The sequence below is a fragment of the Ciona robusta genome, chromosome 8 (assembly GCF_009617815.1).
Source record: "Ciona robusta chromosome 8, ASM961781v2".
NCBI classification, from domain to species: Eukaryota; Metazoa; Chordata; class Ascidiacea; order Phlebobranchia; family Cionidae; genus Ciona; species Ciona robusta.
The window spans coordinates 3,563,031-3,579,402 of NC_143242.1; the positions used below are offsets into that span (position 1 = coordinate 3,563,031).

Below are 16,372 nucleotides of genomic sequence, written 5' to 3' on the forward strand. Positions count from 1 at the left end.
ATTTTGAGCTGTGTAAGTAATTATTACAGCACAGCATGAATATAGATATAGTTGGTAGAATAAGACCTCCCTTGCCTGGAGATGTTGGTATCAATCTACAAGTAACTGAAGGAAAAAGAGTGCATGCCCAACAAGGGGGAAATTCACACAGGTTTGTATTTAAAATGTTAGTGGACATAGCGGACACAGTGAATATTGTGGACGTAGCGGACATAGTGGGAATAGCAGACAAGTACTAATTAAAGGGACCGAAAGAGTACTGCAATCACTAAAATAAGCAATGAGTCTATTGTTTAAAGATTGGGACTCAGTAACTGCAATTTAAAGGTTTTTTTCACCTATAGTTCTAACCTGTTATTACAACAGAAGAGATAAAACAAAGTCTTGTTTATGTATGCATAAAAACATCAGTTTAAAATTCTTTGCTTCATCCATCGTTATTGCTTTCTCAGCTTTCATCTGCTGTACCAGCCTGATGCAACCAACCAGGAATTATTTTCAAAGACCGTCCAACCTTTACTTGATCTGTTTATAGCAGGATTCAACACATGTGTTCTTGTATATGGAGAAAGTGGTATGTAACTACATATGCGGTTCTATCTTTTCTGTATTGTAATAAAATTGGCATGTTAGCGTGTATAACTCTTGTTAAAAAGCAAAACAAACTGTTTAAATGGCCAAGTGTCAAGTTTCTTCATTAAAAACCATGCCATTGTTGTCAACATGTGAAAGCGATCGTTTTAATTTTATTTGTAATTCCAAAATTACCAAGGTTTTAGATTCAATCACAAGTAACGTTGTGCTGATGTTGTGTGCAGTTCTGAAACAGAAAACTGCCGCAACACCACCACAACGAAGTCAATTAAATGTTGAACGGGAGCTAGTCGATCGTTAACTAGACAATGTACATTATCTAGTACGTGTAGAAAGTGGTAACATCAAACACCCCAACACCACTTTCTTGTTATAGGCAGTGGCAAGTCATTCACATCCGTTGGTGAACAAGCTGGTGTACAACCTGGCATAATACCTCAAGCTATCAGCTATGCTACATTGAATGTACAGCAGCAGAACTCACAGAAGCCACCAGGTAAAATTTTAGCAAGTTTATTGAACAAGATTTACCTGGGAATAAACTGTGGGAGTGAATTTAAAATTATCGCAATAGAATATAATGTTTTTTTATCATTTCAAAAACTGGATCTAACCCTTGCATATTTGCTTAATTCTGTGAGATATAGATGTTTTATAAGGTTGCCTTATATTTCGCATTGGACAATTTTTGAGGGAATTAGTGGTGTCTGTCTATGCCTGCAAAAAGTAACATGATCTTTGGTGTCAATTATTGCAAAATTCATAAAAAAGTAATTATATAGGCGGACTGTTTTTGTTCTATTATTTCAGAAAATATTTTATTTTGCATTTAGACACTATGTCTGTTGCTGTTAGTAATTGTTGTTGTTGCAGAAAACTCGTTTGTATCTGATGGTCAGCAGACATCACCACGTGTAGAAGATAGAGGAAGATTGCTGATGTATCATTATGAAATATACAATGAGATTATAAAGGATTTAATGGCAGCAAGAGGCTCCTTGTCAGGTAGTGTATATGGTCTACTTAATGCTTCTTAGGTATCATACACATACATTGTGTAGCCAATTGTCTTAACTTTATAATCAATATACTATAGGCCTATGCAGGATATAACAAAACTGATCTATGTTATTTTAAAGGTCGTCTGGGTGCTGGGCCAATGGAACTTCAGTATTCTCCAGAACGTGGAATGTACGTCAAGAATCTGCAGTATGATATATGTAGGAATCCAACAGAAGCAATCGCAGGCATGTACTACCTTAGTGCTTGGTCCCACGGCAAAGTGCTTGACTTGCCTGCCTGTAGCTAAAAGTTATAGGTTCAGTTCATGGCACAAACACCTAAAAAGTTACGTATGTGGTAACTCATAAGAAGGGATGAGGTTTATGAAACAGAACACCTGTGTTATAATGGCTGTCACTCATTTAAATAATTCTTTACTAAAACATAATGCAACTAAACATGTTTAATTATGAATTATATCAACAGCTTTCTGGCAAGCATGGGTATCAAGGAACACTGCAGCTTCTGATTTTGGTTCTTCTGCTATTTTTGCAACTCATATATTTCAACTTGAACTTTACATGGTATGTAGGTATGATGATGAAACAGTAAAAAACGGGCATCAAATTTATCCTTGATGAAAATCACACTTTTTTACATTGTCAGTTAATTCAAACAATAAAAATGTTAAATAATATTTTTATTGTTACAAGAGCAGAACATTATGGTATTTTTCTGCTTGGGTAAGGTCCTACAGCATGTCATACTATTGGGAGTAGCATTTACACCAATGTTGGCCCATTACCCCAACACCTAAAAAATGCAGAACAAAATTGATTAAAATGAACGATTGATTTTGAATGACAAAGTTAAAAAAAAATGAGTATGTTTCTTCAGATGACGGATGAGAATCCTCTTCCTAATCGATCCACATTCACGGTGATCCGCCTCCCTGGAGCAGAGAAGCTTGCAGAGGATTTGAACCGCACAAGAGTAAGAGAAGGACCTACTCTGTCAAAATCAATTGTGGCTTTCAATAAATTAACAGCAGATCTTGCAAGACAGCAAGAACCTGAGAGAGTTGTAAACTACAGGTAACTTGTGTTTTATATTTTTTAAATTTGAATAAGAAAAAAAAAACTATGTTGTACGCCAAGACCAAATACCTTTTCTAATTTTCATTTGCTTTTTTATCATTTAAATATCATACAACTGTTTTTAAAAGGTTGCATTATATTTTAGTTGCAATTTATAATACAGTTATTTCCCACATACCACCTTTCTTTAAAGCCTAATTGGTAAAGATCTGTCATTTTGCAGTGATTCCAAGTTAACAAGCCTACTGAGTGATATACTGGGTGGAAACTGCAAGACAAGAGTCATATGTTGCTTGCCTTCAAGCAGCACGAGAGTCGAAGTTATGTCAGCAGTACTTGCTGGATGTGGTCTTCTCAGTCAAGTCAAAAATTATCCCATCATTAATGATTGCTTAGCACAGGTGTGTTATTGTTGCAACAACTTAGAAGTAGTTCACAAAATAAAAAGGAATATTCAGATCATAGGATTGGAAAATAGGTATTAAATTTAGCGATTCTTGAACTTTAAAAGAATAATCAAACTACAAAACAAACAAATTTTTGAAATAAATTAGTATATAAAAAAAACTTGAAATTCCCCATTCAATCAATCAATCATAAACAGTTTTCACATAAATTTCAGCAGATATTAGAAAATGTAGTGCAGTTATTCTCCTGGCAATTTATATTAGGAATAGCCCCGACCCAGTGGTCCTTTATTGATTATTTAAACTGAACGACTCATAATTGTCAGTCATACATAAAAAAACGACTGTCGTTATACCACCACAAGAGGATAAATGAGTTACATTCATTCAGAATTTGGTGACTCAATATCGCACTCGTGTGACGAATAGTTTAGAGTTGGGAGGAATGGATGCGGGAGCAGCAGGAGCGGGATTGATGACAAGACCTGATCTTCAAGATCAACTTCTGAAGATAACAAGTGATAATGTATGATGAGAAGATATGTAACGTTTTCTCTGACTGAAATATAAACAATATAAATTTATATTGTTTATATTTGATTGCTTATCTCCGATCCAACTTTGTTCAACAACATTCACTAACAGTATTAAACTTTTGGGTGTTGGGGTAATGGGCAACTCTGGCCTGAATCTCAGGTCCTATGACATGTCACTCTACAAGATCTCATTTATGTGTGATAGAATTACCAAACTAGTTTTTACTCCACTTTGCAGACCCAGCTTCGTGAAAGAAATGACAGATTGTTTCAAAGACTGGAACAAACACAAGAAAAAATGGCTGATATTGCAAAATCTAAATCAGAACTTTCATCTAAGCTTGTTGCTAGTGAAGAAGAAAAACTAAAAGTATGTGAACGTAATATATTGACCTTTCTGAATAAGACCCTCTTGAATCTTATTTTTAAACCCTTTAGAATCCTATTTTTATGGAATACGAGATTTTATTTGAAAAGAAATGAATGATGCCATTTAAGATAAAATATAAATCTGTTACATAATACAATTCATTGGTTGCGCACTACCCGATCCTAATATGTTGTTCATTAGAGTCTATACATCTAATTTTGTTGGTAGGTTTCTAAAGGATTGGTTGAACTGCAACTTGAAAACAACAGGTTAACTGAGGAATATGAATCTGAAAATTTTGAGCTCAAGAACAAAGTACGTAATAAAATAATCCGCCCATAATTAAACTCTTAACACTGTTTTCTTAACTTGTGTTGAATCTTATATTTAGTGTTTCATTTAGAATATTGAAAGACATGTTTTCATCTAATTGGTTTCACATTAAAAACACTTTCATTATACAAAGTTTAGTTAATATATATGTTTAACAATTATTTAAACAAACTATATGCTCCTAAATTGTGGGTTTCAAAGGCATATACTATTTCCATATCGCTTCTCAGTCTCTGTCTACCTAACATTTGATTCTTTTACAAAATCATACCTACAGCTTCTGGCACTTAAAAATCACAGAATCGTTAGACATGCGCGTGTCTAATTTTAAATCTTTCACAAAACTTCTGTTCCCAGCTTCTGGCACTTGAGAATCAGCTTGTAGAATTCGAACTTGAAAAGAACAAGTTTGCACGAAGTCATGATCTTTCTGCGGAACACACACGCTCGCTTGAGGAAAACCGGAAACAACTTGCTGAGGAGTTCATTGCACTCAAGAAGAAGGCAATGGCACAAGAAAAAGAGTTGAATGAACAGGTGGATTGGATGTTACAATGTATTTATAAGTTTATAACTAAATTTTGAGCTTTGTTGAGGTAATGGGCAAAGTCTGGCCTAGGTCCAAGTCTGTTAACAAATAGCTTGCTTTAATAGAACATAATATTGTGAGGTGGGGGAAGATCGGACACATTTTAATTCTATATTCTTGTCCCATTTGGTATTAAACAACGAACAAAGTGTCTGAATTTACATTCATGATAAAAAAAATATCGAAGATAACTGGCACCTTCATATTAAATTAAAAGTGGTATTGAATTTGTTCAGGTGCATAAAAACGACGAAATGCGAGCTGAATTGGGAAGACTCATTGAAACCGAAGCTGCTCTTCTTCAACTCAAAGATAACGCAGAGAGAAGACGAGAGGCTCATGAAGAAGCAACCAAGGAGCTGGAGAGAGCAAAGGCTGTTCTCAGACAAGTTAATTTCAGCATACCACCAAACACGGAAAGTCTGGAAGCATTAAGGGCAAGAAGGGCTGCTCTACAGCGAGAAGCACTCGATAAATCGGTAATTTAAATTTTAAAGTGAAACCGCAACTGATTTACGCCTTTCTGTGCATCAAATATAAAAGACTTGAAAATGCTAGTATAAAAACAAAACTGACATGCATTAAACGGTTTTGAAAATGTTTATATAGTATTTGGTTACTAAGATGATTTCTTTTACAGTTACTAGATGGTAGTCCACGAGGTGGTAAGAACGAAGTTTTATCTCGTATGCGACAAACCTACGATGAACAAACTCGTAAACTTGAAGATAGACTTACGGAACTTAAAACACAGCTGGCAGTCGTATATTCAGGAATACAGGAAGCTAATAAGAAATGTGCAGAACAAACAACAGTGAGTTTTTGGCATTGTGTAAAGATACCTGGCGACTCTTAAACTGAAACTGCAACTGTATTTAAACAATATTTTAGTGACTTATCACACAACCAAACAAGGAACATATTCAGGAACAGAAGTTACATTAAACCAATTTTTGTACTGTGATATATTAAAAAAACATGATTGCTCCTTTAGTCTACTCTAGGCAAAATATTTATCTCAGAGAATACAATTCCTTGGCTTGATTTTTGTCAGTCATATTTCTAAGCACATAAACTAATTTTTGATGTCGGAACTGGATAAAAATATGATATTTAATAATCCCCACCAACAGGGCATGTTGGCAGCAAAGGAGATGCAGGAGAGAGCTACAGATGAAAATAATCGACTTCAACTTGAAATTAAAGAAACAAATGAAGACTACAGGAAAAGACTGTGGAAATACGTTCAAGACATTGCAGTATGTTTTGTTTAATCTGTAATTACCTTACACCCACTGGCTAAGAAAAACTAGTAAATATAACTATGACGCAAACCCAACGGTTGTTTTATTTCGCCATTGTGTTGATTTCTATAATGCGTTGTTACGCAATAATACAGATACCGTCAACCAGGAAGGAGCGCCCCCCCCCCCTGCTTTTTCGGGAATCAACGCTAGTGCCCACCGATATATATATATATAAAACTTATAGTTATTGCATCATACTTGTCAAATGTGATGTTATTGTTTGTAATCATCTTGAAACCATGATTTAATATTATACAATATTTTTAAAGGATTTTGTTGACAATGGGCCACCAGATGCTAGTAGGAAGCCATCTTCTAATCAACAGATGCAGAAATATGTTGAAGGAATGATGAAGGTAATCTATATATTGAAGTTTCCACTCTCCGCTTGTTTTTATGAGTGACAGATGGATTTAGTTAAAATTAACCACCAACGATATCATGAAGTTGGTCTTTTTAATCACTTTTACTAAAATATAAACATTATGGAGCATAAATTTGTTACACAATGGCTTCAACAGCATTTTTTATACATACAGTAGGGTAGGGGAAGACGGGACACCTTTTACCTCTATTTTCTTGCCCCGTTTAGTAGTAAACAAAGAACATTCAAGAAATTATAAAACTGTATCCTCAGGACTTCCATTAACCGTTAATAATTGTTTAAAACACGATCGGGATATTTAGATATTATGTGCTAAAGGTGTCCCATCTTCCCCCACTGTACTATATTATTAGAATCCTAATTAAAGCAAAACATGGTACAGAATACATCAAATTTAAGAACCATTGGTTAACATTGTATAAGCTAAACCATGTTAATTTAGCTGTTTGTTCCTTGCAGGATATGAAGTCAGCATTTAGATCACGTGAAGAACAACTTAGCAATGCAGCAAGAAATTATAAAAAACAATCAAAGCGTGTTGCATTACGGCATGAAAAACTACTAATTCACTACAGGTTAGTCTGTTCTGTGATAATGCAGTGTCAGAGTTGGGGGCTAATTTTTCTGCAAATTCAGTGCAAACCTTTTCTTTTCAAATTCAGTTGCCTCTTCTGGAGTAAAGGCTCAATAGTTTGGAAATTTATTTAAGCCCAACCAGAATTTTTGAGATACCCTGCATTACCTAGCTTTTAAAGTGAATTTGATGTTTATCCAAAAAAACATGTTGACCCATTTGTATAAGCTGCTTGCTGTTTATTCCAACCATGTTTGTAACTTTGTGATGATTTTTTCATTCAAGGGTTCTACAAAATCAACTGGACATGCTTCAGTCTTCCATGTTGTCATCAGAAGATGATCATGGGAAGTTGCCTCCCATCCATAATCTTCCACAGATGGATCTGGGTCCGGATCCCTCAGAGCTTGTGATCTCAGAGAATGAACTGATGTCCGAAAACACGCTCGAGATGAACAAACTAAGAGCACTGCTAGCAAAATCAAGAGCGGAAGTCAAGACCGTAAAAGGGGAACTAGAGAGACAAAGAAAACTTGACAAGACCATGTAAGTTGTTTTGAATAACATACAAGTATACTCTTATAAAGTTGCAGGTATGTACACCAATAAAGCCCTTTTAAAACATTGTGAAAGCTTAGCGTCAATTTCTTTGATGAGGGACAGGGTTTGCAAGCCTACACTGAAAATTATGCATTTTCCAATTGTAAAAACAAATTAACGTTATACTTTTACAACTCCCAAAATATCATAATATTGACAGCTCAAAAACCACATGTATAAAAATTTAAGTGTCTTGTGACGAATCCAGCTCAATAATTAAGAAATTTTGGATTATACTTAATAGTAATACCAAGTACTTGGATTTATTTTTAGTTCCCCACTCCGCGGGCTGGGCTGGGGCAGACAAGTTATCAACCGGCTACTAATCGTGATGTGAACAATGCTTCAATGAGAATGCGTGATCTTCATCTTACTGCTCAACATGAACGAGAGCGTGCCGATCTACTCACAAGAGCTTCTGTTGCTGAACAACAGGTCAAAGAGCAACAGGAATATATCGACACACATTTGACAAGGTATGTTAAACACTAATAAAATTTGAATTAAATAACAGTTCCGACTGTTGAATTAGACATGTATAATTCATTTTTAAGGGTTGAGAGTTTTCAAGATGTTTTTAAGATTGGAATTATTAAAATATATATGTATCTTAAAATTGACATTTGAAGGATCTGAAATACAAAACTGTTTACTTAATTTTCAATGTTTTGTCTTCACTTCAGGTACAAGCAAGAGATTGTAAGACTTCGACGAGTAATCTCCGAGAATGGGATCCGACTTAATGATGATGGATTTAACCCGGATCAAAGTCCAAGGAGGAAATATGTGAGACCTTCGCCTTATGGGTTCTAAAGTACTGTTTGTGTGAAGAATGCCAAAAAGCAGATTTCATTTCGTTTTATAAACAACTGCAGTAACTTTTGTACAACTTCCAATTTTACTGACTCATTACATACTAGAGTAGTTTGTAGCCACATCCTATTTTTTACGTTCAGCAATTTGCAGTTTTTGCATTTCGAGATTGTGTCTATTGCAATTGCAAATCAAATATTTCTAACAATTCGCACTTAAGTTTTTTACCTATAAACTTCACACAGTTTGAAATCGTTCACTTCTTTATATCGTGCATTAGCGTTCTTATTCCGCAATTACCTTGTTTGTAAAATATCGCAATGTAAAGCAAAGGAACTAATAAAGTTCATCCTAACAAAGAATTTGTTGTACTAGAGGACAAACAACAAGAAATTCTTTGAAATTACCAAACAATGTAACAGAACAAACCAGCTGATAGTGTTACAAGGAAGAAGGACCATTAATGGTCCTACAGGGTTCAGAGACTACCAACGAATTATCTCAAATAATTTGTATACAAATGGAGCCTATAAAGATGCTCAAATGCGATCGACCATCAAAGTACTGTGAAAATATCGCATGAAATGTAGTAAAGTACAATGCAGTCGTTTGGCAATAGGAGATTAACAGATTGTAAGTTTTGTTGTCAATCAAATTTTCCCACTTACCCACTCAACGAAAACTCTTCGGTGTGTTTACTTTTCAGATAGCATGGTTACTCCACATATGTCACAAAAACTTTTTCCGGTGGCTGTTTTTCTCAAAGTTAGTATTGACGCTGGCTATTTCTTCTATGTCCCTTCGCCGCAAAAAAAGCACGTGTCTACTGACGTCACTGTTCGCGCCTTTGACAGTGTGGCCAAAGCGTGGCCTTGAAAGCTAAAATTTCTATTTTTGTCAGCGTTTCGACAAGGAAAATTTAAATGGCTTTGTAGATACATTTTTACTACTGCATTATTTACCCATTCGTTTAAAAAACACACTCAAGACTTTCAAAATAGCCTAAAAGTTTTAGGATTTTTTTGGGGGGCGGTTCGCATTCACCGAAGCTACTTTAGGGAAAGTCCCAACAGTGACTTTCATATAAATTATTCGAAATTATAAAATACAAGATTGTTTATTGGTAATTAGAAGGAGAAATGTCGTTATGTTCGTTTACATGTGGCGCACTAAGATTTAGTACCGGTTACTCCCGACACGTTTCTAGTTCAAGCCTTATTCTGGAACCAATTAGGCGTAATTCAACAAGGTACATTACATATACACTTTGGTCAAGTATACCGATTACCATTAAGTTTTTTGTACAACATTTGTTGTTTTATTAATTTACTTATATACCCTGCAGGTGCAGCATATCGAAGCAATCTCGGTGTACCTACCCACGAATGTACAAAACGACGGTTGCTCTAGCGGATGGATCTACGATTACTGTTCGATTAAATCAACCAAGAAAAATAATAAAAGTAATATCAATATTAGTTGTATAATGTTGAAATCATGTTCACTATAACCTGAACATCAAAACGTTGAGGTTCCATAATGTTAACTGCAGCTTTATATCAATTTTAACACAGTTGTTAAGTGGTAACTTGTAAGCAGACATAAGGTGTATCATACAAAATAGTAAAAATACCAAAATTAGAAGTTATACTGACTGCTGTTGTCCCTTCACAGGAGGACAAACAAGTTACATTCATTCGGTAATAGATGGTCTAAAATAGTGAAAATCCCCTAGTTATAATGACTGGTGTTGTTCCTACACGGAGGATAAACAAGTTACATTCATTCAGTAATAGATCCTCTACTTTAGTTACCGATGGATGTCCTGCAGCTAACTGACTCTGAAAGAAGAGCCATATGGTTGGGCAGAAGAAAGAAGGTTGAAACACTGGATGAAAGCCATATAGAAGATAATTTTGATGCAGGGAAATACTGGACTAAATAAACATTGTTTCAGTTTGATGAAGCACCAAACCCAATCATACAAGTGATTGGCTTTTTTACTGCTGGTAAACTGGTAAATGAATAGAGCTGAACGATTTACCTCCATTATCGAACTCATAAATACATATTTTCTTTGTGTTGAAAATAAACATTCATACGATTGATTCATTGTTTTATTTCAGTTGTTCGGAATTACAAATTAGTTTTCGAACAACAACTCTACGCTACAATCAACATTTGCTGCATTATTCAACTGCAGCAGCATAATAATTTTTGTTTTTTTCCGTAAGTTTATGTTGATGAAAAGCATGAAATAAATTAACAATGAACTTTCAGAATTCGGGAAAAACATTTTTTGAAATTAGTACAATAAATATTCTTGCATAACAAGGTTTCTATTTCTAGAACAACAATAGAAATTTGGTTAATCTCATTCTTATAACTTCGCTTTTTGCATCTTGTTCATGAGTTGTTCTAACTTCATAGCCAGCATCATGTTTCCATCAATCTTCAGTTTCCCTTGCATGAATGCAGCTGTGGAGTTAAGTTTTCCCTGAAACATACTCACAAAGTCGGAGGATGCCATCTTCATCACAACATCCGAGTCTCCATCTCCCTTTGTCACTTTTCCTTCACCATTCTTTAAGTCAAGCACCCAAGTTTCAACTGCATCTCCATCTAAAACACACACAATCGCACTTTAGCAGTACTTATAATAGTTATAATAGATGTTTTTTGGAGCAGTTTCGTTCTAACAATGGTATACAATATAGGCTAAGCTACATTAAAAGGAAAAGTGTATTATATTGCATAAAGTGTTAACCCGATAAAAATATATTAGAATAGTTACTTATAGAGGTGCATAAAAGATAAACTACACTTACAAGTTACCTTTAATCTCAAACTTGAAAACTCCTTTGGTCTGTGCAACCAGCTCTGTGCTTAGAGCATTTTTAATATTATTGAAAATACCGACAATTTCTCCTCCTTTGCTTGCAGCCTTTGCTTTTTCTATTTGACCTTGGAAATCAGCTTCTTGACCTTTAAAATCAGCTTCGTTGTCTTCCAGAAAGAAATCCAAAATAAGAGGCTTGCCTTGAAGACAAAACCTTAAATTAGTTCAAATACTTTACACTGCTAACAACATGTGCATTTCTTAGCCCACAAAACATATTAAAATGATGAGGACAAATAAATAAAAGTGTCTTGCCCGAAGACCCATATGCCACCACAACGGTGAAAGCGTTAAGTCTGGAACATATAACCTCTAGGCTGGTGCACTAACAACTGTGCTCCTACACTGACATACCTGGTTCAACTGCATATTGATCAAAATCAGTGACACCTTCCTTAGCCAACACCTCATCGTCAATGAAGAATTTTCCAGTTGATAAAGTTTCTTGCTTAAGAATCGCATAAGCAGCATCTGCCATTATTTCTGGTTTTCGGCACTGGCTTGAAACATCTTTACCTCCCAACATTTCCATGGCAGCAGTAAGAATAGCTGCAAATAAGGAGTGGTTACTCTAATATCTACTTAAACCTAACATGCGAGGTTACATTATAATACCAGACCTGTTTTGGGCCACAGTGCATTAACTGCAATTCCACTTTCTTCAAATTCCGCTGCCATACCCAAGACACACATAGACATTCCGTATTTAGCAATGGTGTAAGCTGTATGGTTCTTGAACCACATTGGTTTCATTGACAGTGGGGGACTGATGTTAAGAATGTGAGGGCTCTTTCCTCTTTTCTTTGAATCCAGCAAGTGTGGAACGCAAACTTTTGAACTGTTGTATAATAAAAACAGAAAAGTATTTTAACAAAATGTATTTTAAATATAATCTTCATAAATGAACTTTATCCCCATGTGAACTTTATCCTCAAACAGCAGTCATTAAACACAAATGTTTCGTTTAATACACCTCGTGTCAGGCAATGACAAGCAGTTGGTAGGTTCTTAAACACTTACATTAAAATAAGTTATAATATTCTTAAATGTGATGACCTACCATAGATAGGTACCACGTGTGTTGACTTGATTCATGAGGTCATATGTTTTCATTTTTGTAACCTCAGTTCCAGTTAAACTGATGGCACTTGCATTGTTCACAAGTATATCAATACCACCAAATGTGCTAACGGCTTCCTTTACTGCTTTTTCCACCATAGCTTCATCTCTTACATCCACAATACATGGAAGGCATTTACCTCCAGCATCCTCAACTATAAATAAAATATCAACATGCCATTTTATAAAACCGCCTTTTTCCCTTCACTTTTTATATTATAATACTATGCATGGTTATATAGATTTTCATGAACTGGAGGTACCTTATAAGTGAACTATTTACCAATTGAGTGGAATGTAAAATCTTTTAATATAGGTAGTAATTTAATAAAACAATGCTATATGTAGAAGTTATAGTATACTATCAGAAACTAATACAAGCATACAACTGGTGGAAAGCGGTTTAAAAGGAATGTCAGTTTGATCTTAAACACTCACTTTCCTTAGCAGCAGTGTAGATGGTTCCGGGTAGTTTAGGATGAGCTTCAGCAGTTTTAGCAGCAATCACCACATTAGCTCCATCCCTGGCTGCTCTCAACCCAATTGCTTTGCCAATTCCTCTGCTTGCACCAGTAATGAACAAAGTGTATCCAGCTAATTTACTGAAATAAATATTGAAAATTATTACTAGCGTTTCATATAGACATTTTTAAATAAACGACTTACCCAGCCATTCCAGAGATTTGAGTTGTTACAAAAGTAAAGAAAAAAGTTTGTGATGATTATTTTTAACTTAACGTGTGACCTACTGATAGATTGAACTGTCGTAAATGCACTGGTTAACGAATTACTATAACATAGATTATGCTTGCTGGTCTTTAAATTCGTTTCCAACTTCGTAAAATTGTAGTAACGACAGCGGTCAAAGTCCAGTCCAAATGAAAATGACAAATGGTTTGCTGTGTCATGCTACAAACAGTACTTTCAAGGGTTTGTTTATACTCCCCGTTCAATTTACTGTGGATATTTGATGAGAAATATCTTTTTGGACATTTTTAGCTTTCCTTTAAAGAGTTATGTTCCTTTTACCTGTTAAAATATGTTTTAAAGGCACTTTTAAACAATGTAATATTTGAATATATAGAATATAAGATATCTCTGTATCGATTGAGGGCGCACTGACAAATTCGTAACTTTGTTTTGGCGTACATGGCGACCAAAAATTTACAGGCAAAACTTACCTAATAACATTATTATTTTAAACTTTAGAAGGTTCAGAATTTGTGGTTTGTTGATTTTAATTGTTGCTTCCACCATGGAGGTAAATGGTGAGCGACTGGAACCTTTTAAACCGCCGTTTTCCGTCCTGGTACTGATAAGAAACACCGTAGCACCTGAAGAGTTGCCTGTCATTCACTCATACTTGGGAGAATCAACAATTGAATATTGTAATGACTTACGAAATGAGGTAATTGGTGGAACTAGGTTGATGTAATATATTAACTGTTTTTTTCCCTTCATTATAACCAAATCATGTTTTACCTTTTATGTTTCTTACTCTGATCACAGATCTTGTTTTAACTTAATAAACATATATATATACCCTTTTAGCATGGTCAAATGTTTATGCAAATGGCAATTCGTACTTTTAAAGTTAGGTGTGTAAACTTAGTACTTACATCCACAATAATTACCATGCAAAAGTGGCAATATTGACTAATTATGAAAACACGAAACACCTTGATGATTTGCAACCTTTTTATAATGTAATTTTATACTTTCAAGATGGAAACACTCTTAGAGATATGGAGGGACATTGGAGACCGCACAGAAATGCCAACTGTATCAAAACCACTCTCTAACCCATTGCCTGATCCTCCCATTATGAGGGAAATGCTTAAAAAGGAAATACAAATTCTGGTTAAAGTAAGATACATCTCCATTACTGTTTATTGTACTGTTTACAAACAATGCGTATCTTTTTACATACCTTTTTTACTTGAAAAAATTAAAACAAAATATTGTAGGGTGTTCAAGATAGGCACACTGTAAGTGGAGATCAAACACTGAATGAAGAAAAAGATGTTTTAAAATATGTTGTCCAATCACAACACTTGCAACAGAACTTTGGTAAGCTTTGTCTTATTAGTAGACCGGCTATAAATTTGGGGGCCATAAAGAAAGCAATCACCCACAAAGTAGCATACGTGGTAGCTAATAAAAGCTATGGGCATTGGTTATACACTTACAGGAGGATAAAAAGTTACATTCATGTTGGAGTAATGGACCTACTCTGGCATAAATCCTCTTCTGTGCCTCACCCATATAGAATATATTTGAAAATAACTTCATACTCCATTTTTCGTATTTTTCAGAACGACCTTCCACACCCATCAGACATTATACATCCGAGACAAGTTATACAACTTCCCCAGTGAAATTAAAACATGTCCGAAGTAATATCAATGTGAAAGATATTGATAAAGTTGCTTTAATACTTAAAGAGGCAATACAGAAAGAATGTGCAGCACTGGAACATGATATTGAGTTTCTTCAGGTAATAGTCGGGAATGAACGAATGTAACTTACTTTATCCATGCCTGGCCAGAAAGCGACGGTCGGTATAACATGGGTGATCTGTTTTATACACCTCGCGCATGAATAATTTGGGGGATTTTTTATGTGTTGCTGATAATTGGACAACCCATTAGTGACCACTAGATTGAAGCAATTGCCGTTTAGTGTCTTGCCCAAGGTCACACAACATGTTCTTCACTATTGTTTGGCTTTGTTTAACAAAAACAATAAACATGATATATTGTTTTCAGAAATGTGTTGAAGAAGAACATGATTTGGTTGCAAGTCCACCCGCCACTCCAATGCAAGAACCATCACTGAATAAACTTCGTGAAGTCCGAAAACTTTTAGAAAATCAAGTTTTACCAGACCCAGTGGTTATAAATCGACAGCAGGGCTTTGGGAACTCATTCTCTGGTAAAATGTCTAATTCTGTGATTGCAAAACTACCTACTCCCCCATCTCCTACACGATCAAAGTTAAAACCCCTTCCAAGTTTGCAACCTAATATGCAAGGCAGCCTACAGAAACATAGATCTGCACCATCAAGCCCTTTGCAACAGAGACCTAGAGGTATTCAGATAACCAGCGCTGGTCGCTATACAACTCTAAGAACAGTGTCTGCTATGTCACACTCAAAGAACTATGACTCAGAACCCGTGGAATGTTGGGCGGAACCGTCTTGGACGGAACAAATGTCTCAATCGTTACCTTCTACTGCGGACAGTGGTGTATGCTCCAGGCCCGCGACGTGCGACCTCGTTGCATTGCAAGACAGAATGCGTGTTCTGGAACTAAAAAGCGGTCGCAAGTCCGACGAACCAGAGTCAGTTTCGCAACCTACAACGTGCGACGACGGCTATGCAACAGCGAGTTCAATAGATTTTAACGCGCCTATGAAACCTAGTGTTTCAGAAAGAAAAATCAGCAGTGTACCTGTTAAGGATAGGTTAAGGCCAACGCACGGTGTATCCGCGCTAGGCGACCAGGATATAAAACTGTTAAAGCCACGACCACCACCAGTTAAAGTCCAAACGACCAATCGTCGCAATATTAACATTCACAGATTTAACAAAAAAGCGATAATGACAACGGACGATCGAAAAATTGGCGCTCGTTCGTAGCTTTACCTTTTCGTGTTCTTAGTGCGCTTCTAGTGTTAAGTTTTGTTTTGAATAGTTTTTATTGCGAAAGACATTATAATATATTTTTATTTCGACTATGCAGTGT

The 16,372-nt window shown here is 35.5% G+C and overlaps 4 protein-coding genes across 4 annotated transcripts; 3 read left to right on the top strand and 1 right to left on the bottom strand.

Annotated features, from left to right (window-relative positions):
- The first annotated feature begins 9 nt into the window (after positions 1-9).
- LOC149732378 (uncharacterized) lies at positions 10-8,969 on the top strand. The gene is made up of 20 exons (XM_089883705.1): positions 10-151; positions 453-574; positions 971-1,090; positions 1,468-1,599; positions 1,734-1,841; positions 2,083-2,180; positions 2,494-2,690; positions 2,917-3,094; positions 3,492-3,626; positions 3,875-4,006; positions 4,235-4,321; positions 4,697-4,876; positions 5,165-5,407; positions 5,569-5,742; positions 6,062-6,187; positions 6,505-6,591; positions 7,080-7,195; positions 7,480-7,740; positions 8,068-8,270; positions 8,478-8,969. Exons 1-19 carry the CDS (start codon positions 36-38, stop codon positions 8,129-8,131), a joined length of 2,676 nt encoding a protein of 891 aa, XP_089739831.1. The 5' UTR covers positions 10-35; the 3' UTR covers positions 8,132-8,270; positions 8,478-8,969.
- A 661-nt stretch (positions 8,970-9,630) lies between these two features.
- On the top strand, positions 9,631-10,715 carry LOC149732379 (large ribosomal subunit protein mL55-like). The gene is made up of 3 exons (XM_089883765.1): positions 9,631-9,856; positions 9,953-10,070; positions 10,418-10,715. Exons 1-3 carry the CDS (start codon positions 9,747-9,749, stop codon positions 10,550-10,552), a joined length of 363 nt encoding a protein of 120 aa, XP_089739891.1. The 5' UTR covers positions 9,631-9,746; the 3' UTR covers positions 10,553-10,715.
- LOC149732380 (hydroxysteroid dehydrogenase-like protein 2) lies at positions 10,707-13,514 on the bottom strand. The gene is made up of 7 exons (XM_089883741.1): positions 13,292-13,514; positions 13,064-13,227; positions 12,567-12,780; positions 12,127-12,344; positions 11,861-12,055; positions 11,443-11,646; positions 10,707-11,229 (listed from the first exon to the last, which is right to left on the bottom strand). The coding sequence occupies exons 1-7, from the start codon at positions 13,297-13,299 to the stop codon at positions 10,988-10,990; spliced, it is 1,245 nt and encodes a 414-aa protein (XP_089739867.1). The 5' UTR covers positions 13,300-13,514; the 3' UTR covers positions 10,707-10,987.
- Positions 13,515-13,880: 366 nt separating this feature from the next.
- On the top strand, positions 13,881-16,364 carry LOC149732381 (uncharacterized). Its single transcript, XM_089883737.1, has 5 exons — positions 13,881-14,033; positions 14,351-14,491; positions 14,593-14,695; positions 14,941-15,122; positions 15,394-16,364. Exons 1-5 carry the CDS (start codon positions 13,881-13,883, stop codon positions 16,264-16,266), a joined length of 1,452 nt encoding a protein of 483 aa, XP_089739863.1. The 3' UTR covers positions 16,267-16,364.
- Positions 16,365-16,372: the final 8 nt, after the last annotated feature.

What these genes read in the sequence shown, in the direction of transcription:
- LOC149732378 (XM_089883705.1), top strand. Translation starts at nt 36, where the DNA reads ATGAATATAGATATAGTTGGTAGAATAAGACCTCCCTTGCCTGGAGAT. An exon ending in ATTTTGAGCTCAAGAACAAA is followed by an intron (nt 4,322 to 4,696) that starts GTACGTAATAAA and finishes TTCTGTTCCCAG; the next exon opens with CTTCTGGCACTTGAGAATCA. An exon ending in AATACGTTCAAGACATTGCA is followed by an intron (nt 6,188 to 6,504) that starts GTATGTTTTGTT and finishes ATATTTTTAAAG; the next exon opens with GATTTTGTTGACAATGGGCC.
- LOC149732379 (XM_089883765.1), top strand. Translation starts at nt 9,747, where the DNA reads ATGTCGTTATGTTCGTTTACATGTGGCGCACTAAGATTTAGTACCGGT. An exon ending in ATTAGGCGTAATTCAACAAG is followed by an intron (nt 9,857 to 9,952) that starts GTACATTACATA and finishes TATACCCTGCAG; the next exon opens with GTGCAGCATATCGAAGCAAT. An exon ending in AACCAAGAAAAATAATAAAA is followed by an intron (nt 10,071 to 10,417) that starts GTAATATCAATA and finishes CCTCTACTTTAG; the next exon opens with TTACCGATGGATGTCCTGCA.
- LOC149732380 (XM_089883741.1), bottom strand. An exon ending in ACACGTGGTACCTATCTATG is followed by an intron (nt 12,345 to 12,566) that starts GTAGGTCATCAC and finishes ATTATACAACAG; the next exon opens with TTCAAAAGTTTGCGTTCCAC. An exon ending in TCAATATGCAGTTGAACCAG is followed by an intron (nt 11,647 to 11,860) that starts GTATGTCAGTGT and finishes TTTGTCTTCAAG; the next exon opens with GCAAGCCTCTTATTTTGGAT.
- LOC149732381 (XM_089883737.1), top strand. Translation starts at nt 13,881, where the DNA reads ATGGAGGTAAATGGTGAGCGACTGGAACCTTTTAAACCGCCGTTTTCC. An exon ending in GTAATGACTTACGAAATGAG is followed by an intron (nt 14,034 to 14,350) that starts GTAATTGGTGGA and finishes TATACTTTCAAG; the next exon opens with ATGGAAACACTCTTAGAGAT. An exon ending in AAATACAAATTCTGGTTAAA is followed by an intron (nt 14,492 to 14,592) that starts GTAAGATACATC and finishes AAAATATTGTAG; the next exon opens with GGTGTTCAAGATAGGCACAC.